Genomic DNA, 12,735 nt, shown 5'->3' on the forward strand with positions numbered 1-12,735 from the left:
GCCTTCAGAAAATAAGTCACTGAATTTCACCCAGTTTTCATCCAGAGATTTGATATCCAACATTGCTGAATTTCAGATTGATGAAATTCTGTGTATATTAAATGTTCAAGAAATGCACGTGTTATTTTTCTCAGCAAACTATTCCTTTAACAACATTTCTACTCCAAAAATCACTTTGCATTGTATTACATACAAAGGCTAAGGCCACCAAGGAACTCCTGCAACAAAAAGTGCCTTAAGCTAATAGGACCTGAAACAGCTGGGGATAAAAGTATGTTTTCACATGCAACCATGGGTAAAAAGAATACACCATAGTTAGCTGAGGTTTTACTTTAAAATACATATATGTTGAATATTAGAGAATATTTCATTAGCAGTAATGATACTACAATCATGTCTGCAGCATCCCTCATGGTCAGAGTCAAAACTGTCCTCCACTGTTAAAAGTATCTGCATTTTTTACTGGCTTTTTGACTTGCCCTGCATAGCAAAAGTTAGGCAATTAACGTGGTATTTGAAAGTTCTTTGGTGAGTAAGTGGCTACATTTTCTGGTGTTTCTGGTATAGAATATAAAGAAGCATAAACTGTAAATCATCCTTTCTCTTCAGTGGTGTAAATCATTTATGAATGCTTTCATGGATGCCTTAAAAAATAGCATTAGGACACCCTAATGAATAAACTAACCCACTGTCAGGAAGAAACCCACTGCCCAAACACAAGAATGCATGCAGTTATATGAAGCAGAGATCTACGGTCCAAATCACCTGCAATCTCTCTGATAGCTCCAGGAATTAGATTTATCCTCAAAGGTTGAGTAAAATTCTGTAGAAGCAAGTGGAAATTGTAACAAGGAGGTTTTAAAAGGAAGCCTGAGTGTTTTAAGTATAACCTATGTGTCAATTGACAGAAGCAATATAATGTTTGGCATTTGCAAACAGCATTGGCATTTTCAACAAATGCTGAAGAAAAGCGTACGGTAGTACAGTGATATATAAACTCAAACCAGTAATTTCTTTAATTTCATATTCTACACAGTCCCAGTGTTTTCTGGGTTCCTAAAGTATATCTTCCAGATAATAAATGTAATTAAAGCTGTATTTTCCATGCCACATTTTCTACTAATGAGGAAAGATTGAAAAGCCAACATATTAACCAGAAACAAAAAAGGGTTTTGGAAAGCCACTTATCATACGATTCTTATTAAAACAGGAAGATTTTACAAGTGCTGGATAAACGTTTAAGAAAGGCAGGAGAAAATTAATGTGCAAAGTAAGCACAGCTGTTTAAAAAATTACTTTTTCCCAGTATAGTATTAACTATGCATAAAGCTTAATTTTACATACAAGCCTTGGGAAAAAGCTCTAAAGGTCATTTTTTGGGAAACTATTTGTTGAGAGTTCTGGGAATCAGTGAAATCTGTTAATGGAAATCACAACCGTTGTCATTTAACACTGCACGTTGCAGCAGCAATGGATTTAAAAGCATCACTATGGACCATGGTACCACCTGTCTATAATCCATGTATCCCTGCCCTGTGGCAGCCACTAGGGCTTGAGCTCCTGGTGATATATGGCACTAATGAAATATCTTAGTGTGTTGTTTGCACGTGCTGTACTTTAGCATACTTTTAACAGAGACTCACACAACGCTAGTAAGAGGATCTCAAAAGCTGTGGAACAAAAGTGGTTATCTTGTCAGTAATTTCAATATTGAAGTTAATTTCCATGAAGATCATAAATGACAAAACCAGGAAGGAAAATTTGCATCCCACTTCCCTTGCAAATGAGACTCGTTCTTCTCCAATTAGTGTATAAAAAGGAAGCTGCTTAGTAGAACCTTGTTAGAATTTGAAAATGTTCATATACTCACTGCAAAACATTCCAGTTGCCTTTAAAATGTTCATAGACAGACGCTATTGTATCACTGAGCTTTGGTATTGGATGTACCACTTGCAGCTTGTCTAATTGCTAGCTGCAAATTATAACCTTCAGCGACAAAAGTATTTGGAGAGACCATGAGTTATGTGGAACCAGATGAAAACCAGCATCATTTTAAAAGCACCTGAGGGGTAAGCAAATGTAGCTATGTTTTACAGTAGTTTTAACTAAAAACAGGAGGTAAATTTTTCAGAAAACTGTTAACAATGTCTACTATTCCTCTTAGCTACAACAGACACAATGAATAGGACAACATCCACCAGTTGTGAACAAATAATGGCTTCCAGTGTAAGCATAACAGAAAACAGTGCGACAATTTTGGGTACATCGTGTGATAACTGGTGATAAAAAGCAAATATTTTAAGGATGACTACGGAATTTAATTACTGTAGGCAGTTATCTTGCCCCAGTCTGCATGAAAAATCTCTAACAGCAATCCAGATTGCTGCTATGTTTAAAGGTCCCTTCTACTGCCACTAATCCATTGCAGCAAAATAAAATATATAGTCAAATAACTGTTTCCCCCCAGTAAAACATATATTTAAAGAATTTTCAGTCTACTCTTTACGTATAATATAGGCCCATTTTGTATCTCCCCTGTATCTAGAAGCCCACTGCCTGATTCAGAGAGCTTCTGCTGTTTGTAAGGAGTACGACACCTAAATTTAGCTGTCTATGCATTAGGTGTCTACATATGAGCTTGTTGTGAGAGTCAGTTGCCTAACATAGGCATTTGGTGTCATCGTAGTGACAAGGGGTATTTCTTCCCCACCTCTAGCTCCAGACAGACACAGCTCTCCTGTCAATTTTGTGTTGTATCTGGCAGCCTTGGCAGATTAACCACCAGGTTAGCTGGCAGACTGGATTTACTAGAGCTCCACAGACTACAGCTGTATTTCAGACATCTGGCTCACATGTAGACACCAAATTCAAGAGTCCTCATTCTGAGATGAATCACGTGCTCTGTAAGATACAGTATAATGTTTTTGTTTGTAAATATGTTTTAATAAGGAGCTGATGTACTCTGTAAGTACCTCCAGCTTGACACAATTCAAAACCAGGACTTCCTATTCAGAAGAATAGTTAATGTAACTGATTTGGTTAATTCTACCCCTTAAACCTGTAGTAAAGATAAGGATTCCCTTGATAATTTTATGTATATTTTATATTGTAATTTATAGAGAGAATTGACTTTTTAAAAATATTACAAAAGGCTAGCATATTTTAAAATATTACATAAAATCAAAATTATTTCTGTGCAGCATTTATGTGAAAAGGAGATAAACTACATATTCACTTTTTTATAGAAACTATTGCCTTCACAGAGTCAGAACAGCAATGAACCATTTGGCAGACATTCTTGTTTCTGAAAAGTTCAGCTGAACCAACAACAGTGACTTATGTCATATCGATAGTGACTATTGGAACTGCAGACCAAAGCCCTTCTCTGTTACCCTTGTATGATTACACATAAATATTAGCTACACAAGCTAAGTTCTCCCAACAGGTCCAACTGTCCATCTCAACTGCCCCTGCAGTTTAAAGTCAATGTGTGTTACTATTCCTTATCAAATATGAAGTGCTTTGTGAGATGGTGTTGGCAACTAGAGCTGAAATCAGCTTTGCCAGAGTTCCAGATGTTTTCACTCCCTTTGGTATGTATGTAATATGCTACAAAGACTGTTAAATGAGAGCTTATTTAGCATCTAATGATGGAAAGCTATAGTCTCTCTCTCTCAATTTTTCTCTTTTATATACGGATATTTCCAATATGTACTCATGAGCGTCTGCACTTTCTCATTGTTGCTCTGTGTCAGAGCCATGGCCATAAGCTTTCAGAGAAAGGTGCTACCTTAACATACAAATTTCTGCTATTTTTTATCCCTGAATCTGATACTTGTTATATACCTAATCATATGCTTGTTTAATCAGGAGACCAATTTACTGTCATCATGTTATGTTTAGATATAGTCCTGAATATGTAGTACACTCTTACAATCAGTATGAGAAAACTGATATGAAAGAAAATATGAATTCTCTTGGGAGAACAGTCACTGAGTGACAGAAATACAGAAATTACTGAAAAACATATATTCAATTCCCTTGGAAACTTGGCCCATTTATTTTCATATATATTGCAATAAATTTTTAAAGCCATTTATTGCCTGTGCATTCACTGTGGAATCTAGTATAAAAACAGGCTTGTATATTGCAGTTGTCTAATTTTGTCTCGTTTAAATAACTGTGTGAACATTATCTGAATCCTTGTTCAAATGCATTAGCTGTTTGAAAATAATCCACTCGTTCTCTTCCACATCTCTTCCCATCTAGCTCTTTTTTCATTATTCTTTAATTGAATTTCCATTTTTCAGCTTTAACAGTTCCTCATAGGAAACTGGAATAACAGTATTCAGATTGTGTCAATGGTCATGTTATGCTTGGTTGATTAAATGTCCTTCTAAATGTTTTTAGCATCACATAGACACAAAGTTTGTACAATATTTCTAAGGATTTGGGGCAAAAAAGTCTATGAAAGTCCTATTTCAATTTAATTTCATTGTGTATGTTTTTACTCCTTACTGTCAATACAAGTTTCACTAATTTTTTTAAAACTCCAAATAACAAGGCAATGCTCTAAAGACCCGGTCCCGTGCCCAGTGAAGTGAACTTGGATTTAACTGGATCATGAATGGGAGAGATCAGAGGAGCGGGATGCATCTCAGTTGGCTTGACTGACCAAAAGGACTGCTTTCTATTTAATAAACACTAGTGCAAATAACAGATTATGCAACGTAGTGTAACCAAATCATTTGAACACAAGTATTCTTGACATTATGAAATGGAAGAATAAAAGAGAGATTTTATTTCTGCACAGATAAAGTGCAGTTACTTCGGAGCAGAAAGGGATGATTCAAAATATCTAGTTCATAGTTTATAAAAAGGAAGTACTAATATCTTAATTGCAGATCCTATTTTTAAGAAGTTACTTTAAGAAAGTAACTTCTTCTAGCTTAGTATTGGAAAAAAAATGACTTTAGGAGTCTCTATTTTACTGTATCACACATTAGTCTGAATTACAGGTATTCCATTTTTCCAGAATTATTTGGTAGTACTTTAAGTTTGTCTGTGGCTGTTTTCAGTTTCTGCCTTAAGGCTGAGTAAAATGATACCAGTAAATGGCTTTAATCCAATTCTATTGCTTGTCTGTCTTATTTTTAACAGTGTGAGAAGCACGTATCAGGTGGAGATTGAGAACGTGATGGGGATGGTAAAGTCACTAGCAGACTCCATCATTTATATTTTCTGGCCTCAGAATCGTCTCTCTGGGGTGCAAAATTCCTTTCTATGTGTGTGTACAGTTGTGTGTGCAATACAATTATGTGTTGCTGTTCACCCTTTCAAACAAAAGAGAACAGTCTGCAAACTACCATACAGGAAAAAAATCTCTTGTCCAAGTTCACAATGGTTATATGGCACCACAGTTTGCCATGATACACTGCAATTAAAAGGGAAGAGATAAACCTAAATTTTAAGGTCATAATCCTTCCTCCATCAATGTTAACATTTATATAATATGTATATATATATGTGTGTGTTTTACTTAATTTTATGGTAAAATGGAAATTCAGGTTATTAAATTGTTTATAGTATCTGACATATTCATTGGTTCACTCCTTTTTCACGTCCAGTAAGAAATTTGGGAATCTGTCACTAGCTCTTGGATTTTGGTTTGCTCACAAGGGAATAGAAGAAGGGAATAAATCAGTAAACAGAAGGTTGTATTAATCTTGCAACCACCTTAAACAAGCCTCACTGAGCAGCTTACTCAGAATGTAATTTATCTTTTTTTTTTTTTTTTTGACAGTTTTAAGAAAAGTGACAGGGAACACATGGGACAGAGTATTAAAGAAATTGAACCTCAAAAGGGGAGAAAGTGTTTTATGTTACCTCCTGGTTAGCAGCAGCTAGTTCTTCTTCCAGTGCAGAGACTCTTTCTAAAGAAACCCTCAGTCGTTCCCTTACCTAGAAGAAAAATCAAAATATGTGCAGTAACGTAATTTCTATCAGTCTTTAAAGATTATATAATCTGCCATATGCACTACTGTATGCCTTGCCAGTCTGTTTGCAGGCGTGTGTTGCATCCTTTCTTGAGACATACTGTGTAGTAAACATTTAAACCTAACTATAGGAAAACTTAACCCACAAAAATAGGTGTCAAACTTCAAATGCCATACTGCTTTTCCACAGTTTGCCTATAATTTTATAGAATACACAGCAAATGCAAATATTCTAAAACCACATTAGGCATAAAAAGAAAATGTTTTTCACAAGCATCTTTTACAAAGGGTAAGGAAAAAACCATCTGCAAATGTTTTAAGTCCACTCCATGGAAGATAACTAATCTGTTCATATTAATTGAATGCAACAAATTAATTGAAAAAATAACTTGCAGCATTGACTTCAGGCACACATACTAAAGATTTTTGATATCATCACGCAGTTTGTTTGGGTTTTGCAAAAAGTCATAAACAAGGTATACTCTCATAAGCAGAAAAGACTGCTGTGTTTGTACCAGTTTCATAGATGACCTATTCTGTTCTAAGGATGTTTATGATCTACTAAATTATTACTATTGTTACTATTATAGTTATTATTCAATATTAATTATTAATATTAAAGAATTACAATTTAATATATCTGAAGACATATTTACTGTTGTTTGAGTGCCCTGGCTCAGCATCAGCTCATGTAGTGATAGACAACCTAAGCTAGCAATGCAGGTGCCGGTCTCCCAATCTGATCAAAGGCAAATCAGACTTAAAGTGATCTTCAGTGCTGTGTGTAGGTGACTCTCTCTCTTCTGACTATGAAGGGAGCCTATGGCAACTCATCTCCTAATCTAACGAGAAATCATGAGTGAGAGGTGCTCAAAGGAGCAAAAGAAAAATGAGTTGAAGAGTGATAAGGTATAAGAAACCCTGAAGACTAGAAAGAATCCTCAATTTTATAGTCCAATTTCTGATTTGTTAATTTCCCTCTATTCCTTCAGCACTATAAGACTGAAAAAAATCAACTGTTAATGTTCCCAAAGATGCATATTGTATCTTAAATGGACATTTCCTATAGAGTATGACTATCTAATCAATAGATGAGCTGCAGTAACTGACTCTGCCTGTTCCTCACCTGATATAAATGACGTTTAAGCCATCTTGAAGTGGCAGTGATTGAGCCACCTCTGAGTGGCAGTGATAAGAGTGAAAATTACTACAAATTTTCACGACTGTTTCAACTGTTTTCTTACACCAGAACAACAGAATGCAGTGAGAATATGCAACGGAATCCAAAATGTTTTTCCTATTTATTAAATTTTTGTACTATTTTTCATCAAAGATGTATGTAAATCCCTTTAATCATAAAGCTTGCTTTTCAAAATGAGCTACATAATTTCTGGAAAACATGCTCATAAAGCTTTAGGTTTATGGTAGTACATAAGCTATCACCACAGTCATTTTTTATAAATTTTTTAGTATTCAATTCTAACACACTTAAAATATGTAAAATTAATTTGAAATATTATATTTTCTAATTCTAATTTATTCATAATTTCCATCTAATTATATTTTTCATAAAAAATACTTCACATCAAATGTATAATGCATCAATTATTCTGGCTATAGTTGAAAACCTGTAATTGTTTAAATAGCTGAGAAAGTATTTCTTACTTCATTCTCCTTTCCTTTTTCTTATTTTTAAAATCATATTCTGCTTCAAAACCAGCATTATTTCACCAGTTCTTCTACCAGCTTCCAAGGGCTGCTCAGCGACCTCTTTCCCTATCCAGATAGACAAGTCCAAGGCAGTATGAGTCCATTATCTGGCACTCTCATCTCTTCTCTCCATACTCCTACCACGCTCTCTGACTTCCCAGAGGATTCCGATTCCTCTGTGGGTCCCAAAACTCTCTTTCTGTATCCTGCTTCTCTTCTCACTACCATTTCTGTCTTTCACTAGTTCTCCACTATTAAAGTCCACGTCCTACCAGCGAGGGGTGTAGTCCTGTTTCAAGAGGCCTGATTTCAATCTCTCTAAATACAGTGGGAGCTGGCAGACAACAATTTCTTAATGGAAAGTTCAACCTAGATGTAAAAAATACATAGAAAAATGACAGTCATCTTCCTGGCTTCAGTCCTTTTGGCTCTAAGCACTGCTGAGGGACAAGATGATTGAGGGAAAATTCACAAGACGGTAGTTGTCAATAGCTGAAATGAAATGCAATGAGTTGGTAATTTTACTTTAAATTTTCATAAGTTTCCTGAAACCTCCATGTATTCAAGCCTAAGTGTTTTATAAATGAGAATGCATGTTTTAAAAATGTGTTATAAGGTGTCTACCACTGGCATTCACTTTGAATGGTGTTAGAATTTGAAAACCATCTAGGTCACATTACTGAGAACGTCACAGCTCTACAAGGAGCTGGACGAAAGCAAATTAATGATTAGAATATTACATTGTTTTCTCTTTTATGGAAGTCAAAGATAGTCAGTGAGTAAATATAGTTCATAGAAGTAACCATTATCTTAGTGAGATTGTGTTTATCACTTCAGAAATAACATACTACTTAAATTTCATAAGGTCCTTTAATGTATTTCTATTTTCTTGGGCACTAGGTAAAGCTTTACTAATCAGATGTCACCTGATCTATCAGAACATGCTATAATATGCATTTTTAAAGGACAGATTCCCATTACAGTGCCACAGACACAGCAGAAAAGGGTTGCTCTCTCCATGTTAGAGGGTGTATCCAACACGTGCCCAGATCACTGGGTATTCCTCTGGCTTTTAAATGCAACCACATTATCTTAAAACATAACCACATTATCTTGAAATGTAACATAGTCAATGTCATGTTAGCACTGCTGTCAGTGCAAAGTATCACCCATCTTTCTCCGTCTCCTAGCAACTGCTTCCCACTTTTTTCCTTGCTGTCAAATTCTTTCTTCTTTCTCTCCAGATCTGCAGCCCACAAAGAGCTTTTAAAAAACACTTGCACATGCTAGAATTGAATAACTTTTTTTCATGAACAGCCTATTGAATAAAAGCTCTCCTAGCTACCTGCTAATGAATAAAAAGATAGTGATAATGTTGACATGAATAGGTTGTTTTTATTTGCAAGAATATTAGGTATACTTTTCTGCCGTGAATTAATCTTAAGAGAACCAGTGTTTTTTGAATCGTAGCTAGGACAATAGCTAGGACAATAACACCTGGTAGTTGCTTTCCTCTGTGAAGATCAACTGGATCCTTTTCCTAAAAAATTGACCAAAAAAAAGGGTTTGGAGAATTTGCTTCAAACAGTTTCTTCTTTCCAAATGCACATTTTAAATGTTGAACCCAAAGTTTTAAGAAAAATAGGAAAAGCATCTGCAGGAAAATAAACATGTTCAGGCAGATATTAGAAGTCAATTATAGTTATAGAATGGTATAAATAAAATAACCATTTTTCTAGTTTTTGTTCTTCCTGAATTGCATATAAGGAATATGTAGTTCCTGACCTACTCTATACTCAATGTCTATTCTAACCACGAAGTTAATCTGAGCTTCTATTTTCTATTCAACTCTAATGATGTCAGTAAATCTCATCTTCATTTGCTGTATTATAAACTATTCCATGTATATTCATATATAATATCCCAAAATATTTCATAGTGCTGTCTTACATTATTTCTACAACTTTTCATTGCATGAAATAAAACAAAGAAGGGTATCAGCTACTTAGCAGCAGTAAGAGAAGTCTGAGATCTGAAGCATTAAGAAGGTCAGGAGTGATTAACCGAAGAGAAGTTTCCACAAACTATCTTCCCTATGAATACAGCTGCAAATTTCAAGTCACTTACACAATAGCAAAGGCTATTAGGAATGTTAAGTCAGAATTTCACATCGGTCCCACTCGTAATCAGTCCTAACCTCTAGTGTTTAAAACTCCATTTTTTTAACAATGCTCATTGTTTGTGAGACATAACCTAACCTTACGCTCAGACAAAAGAGTCACTGAATTTAACTTTGAACATGAAGAAAATCTAGAATTGGTAGCAGAACTGCCCATGTCCTGTGTTTTCAGATTTCGAAAAATTTTAGCATAATTAGATATATAAAGATGTTTGAAAATATGTGTAGCTTCTGTCAAATTAGATTTCTAAATAGTAATAATACAGTTAGTGCAGTATCATTGTCATTTGCTGTGACACAACTCACTTACCCAAGGAGACACAATGAGATTTCGAGATACACATAAACCGGTAAATATTTATAAACCAAATTAACTCTTTCATTATCCCCATGCCCTAAAGAGAAAATTCTCACAAAATACATTACAACTATGCAAGAACAGACTACGAAGACTGTTGTTTGGCACTGCTAGGATCTCATATGGCTAATGGGGTAAGAACAACAGCATACTCTTACTACCTTCTACTCACTAAGATGTACCTATCGGGTTCAGCCAAACAGGACTGGCTCTCTAGCATGGGAAACTCATGACAAGCTTTCACAGGGGGGGAAGGGATGATGAAGGAGCTGTCAGACGCTGAAATAACTGTCAATGACAGTCTACTTTCTCTGAATAATGCAATCATGGCCATGATCTCTCTATGGTGGTCTATCTTTTGCGTAAAAGGTAAAGGCAAAGCCCAGACTTCATGTAATATATAGAGAGCCAATAGGCTTTTTGAAATCAGCTAAGGTATCGTTCCTGGTTCTCCTTACACTTAAGCAGGCCTGCCTGGAAATATGAACCCTGAATTGATATGTTTTATTTTCCATCTTCCAGTCTGTTTTGTACTTTTCATTGTATTTTGTTATAGTAATGATGACATTTTTGTAGTTCTTGTATTGTGTACATAGCAATCCTTGCATGACCAGTCAAGTCTTGTGGCAGAGCTTGTTATAACATCTCGAGACGTTTTCGTGTAGGAAGTGAAAACATGAAAGAAAATTTGCATTTAGGAAGAATGTAAAGACTTTCTTGGGATTTTTGTAAGTTTAAAAGGCAAACTTTTTTATGAAAATATCCTGTTATGCTTTTTCAAGGGTGTAACAGCTAAATTACTGGTTTCAATGTCAACATTTTTTGTGAAGAAAAAAATTAAAGTTTCCATTATTCATTTGCAAAGGGTCATGATACGTTTTCAATGCACTTTTGACAGTTTTAATTACTCTTTATCCATTAAACTACTTCGGTTTTGGGTGCATTTTCTGATAGGGCAGTGTTTATTTCCTGTGACACCAGTATATCATATATCATGGGTTTTTGCCTCAGTATTTAGGGCAAAGTTCTGCCCTCAGGCCTCCCTGAGCATAGCAGCAGTGTCTGTGGGAGTGAAGCGTAACCCACAATACAGGAGGACAAGACATACATAAGTCAAAGGGAGTAGACTGGCTGCATCCAAGGGTACTGAGAGACTTGATTAACTCGTCATAGTGAGGCCTTTTCCATCTTTGAAAGGTAATGGCAGTCAGGGGAGATTCCTGATGAGTGGGAAACTGACAAATGTTGTGTCCACCATCATGAAAGGCAGGAATTATCCTGGGAAGATCCATGGAAGTACAAGCTGGCCAGTATTGGGAGGGTTATGGAGCAAATCTTCCTGGAAGCCATTTCCAGGTACATAAAATAGATTGGTCATTGGGAAGAGCCAGTATGACTTTGTCAAAGGCAAATGACATCTGGCCAACCTTATTGCCTTGTGTGATGAGATGACTAGCTCCATGGATGAGGGGAGAACAGTGAATGTTTTTTACTTTGTCTTTACAAGGCTTTCTGCAAGATCTTCCATTTACTGCTAGAGAAAAGGGTGAGATATGAATTGGATAAGTGGATTATACAGCGCATAGAAAACTGGCCGGACTGCAAGGCTCAGAGGTTTGTGATCAGTGACACAAAGTCCAAGTGGCATCCTATTACTATGAATGGAATAACCCCAGGCAACAGGACAGGCTTGGGGAAGAGATAGCAGTTTTGCAGAAAAGACCTACGGGTGAACAAAGCCAGACACACAGTTCAGTCAGCAGGTTGAGGGAAATGATTATTCCCCTCCACACTTGTGAGACTGTATCTGGGCTCCTCGGTACAAGAAAGACACTGACAGGTTTCAGTGAAGGCCCACCAAGTTGGTCATGGGCTGGAGCACATGGCATATGTGAAGAGGCTGAGAGAGCTGGGTCTGGTCAAACTTAAGAAGGGAAGGTTCATGGGAGACCTTATTGCTGCCTACAACTAGCTAACCAGAAGACGTGGAGAAAACAAAGCGAGCTGCTTCTTGGAGATGCAGAGTGACAGGACAAGAGGGAACAGGTGCAAGACTCAGCGACAGAAACTCCAGCTAGGTATTATGCGAAGAAAGATTACAATGAGGGTAGTGAAACACCAGAATAGGTTTTCTCCCTGGAGATATTCAGAAGTTGATTAGACAGGACCCTAAGCAACCTGAAACAGTTGGCCCTGCTTTGAGCAGGAGGTTGGGCCAAATGTCCTCTAGGAGGTCCAACCCACATTATTCTACTAATCTCTGAATAACTTCAATGAATTTTCATAGGTGGATTAATAGCTTATTTCTGAAGGGTCTGAAACAAATCTAACTTATATAATTTTTCTGTCAAAGAAAGTGTAGAATAGATGATTCACATGCCATAAAGGCTTTTTAGCACATTTGGGTGTATGCAGTCTTTTTTACTTCCATTATTTTTGAATAAAAATCCCCAATAATGTTGACAATGTGTGGTATAATGTCATAGTATTAT

At 36.1% G+C, this 12,735-nt stretch overlaps 1 protein-coding gene across 7 annotated transcripts in view; it reads right to left on the reverse strand.

Moving 5' to 3' along the window:
• PPFIA2 (PPFI scaffold protein A2) overlaps positions 1-12,735 on the reverse strand; it is a 356,055-nt gene that overhangs the window by 110,297 nt on the left and 233,023 nt on the right. For all 7 annotated transcript variants that reach the window (XM_076333728.1, XM_076333719.1, XM_076333708.1 and 4 more), the window contains one exon: positions 5,887-5,961. In XM_076333728.1, the coding sequence (XP_076189843.1) occupies positions 5,887-5,961 (75 nt within the window). The remainder of the gene's footprint in view (positions 1-5,886; positions 5,962-12,735) is intronic.

This window comes from Aptenodytes patagonicus, chromosome 1 (assembly GCF_965638725.1).
Source record: "Aptenodytes patagonicus chromosome 1, bAptPat1.pri.cur, whole genome shotgun sequence".
Taxonomy (NCBI): domain Eukaryota; kingdom Metazoa; phylum Chordata; class Aves; order Sphenisciformes; family Spheniscidae; genus Aptenodytes; species Aptenodytes patagonicus.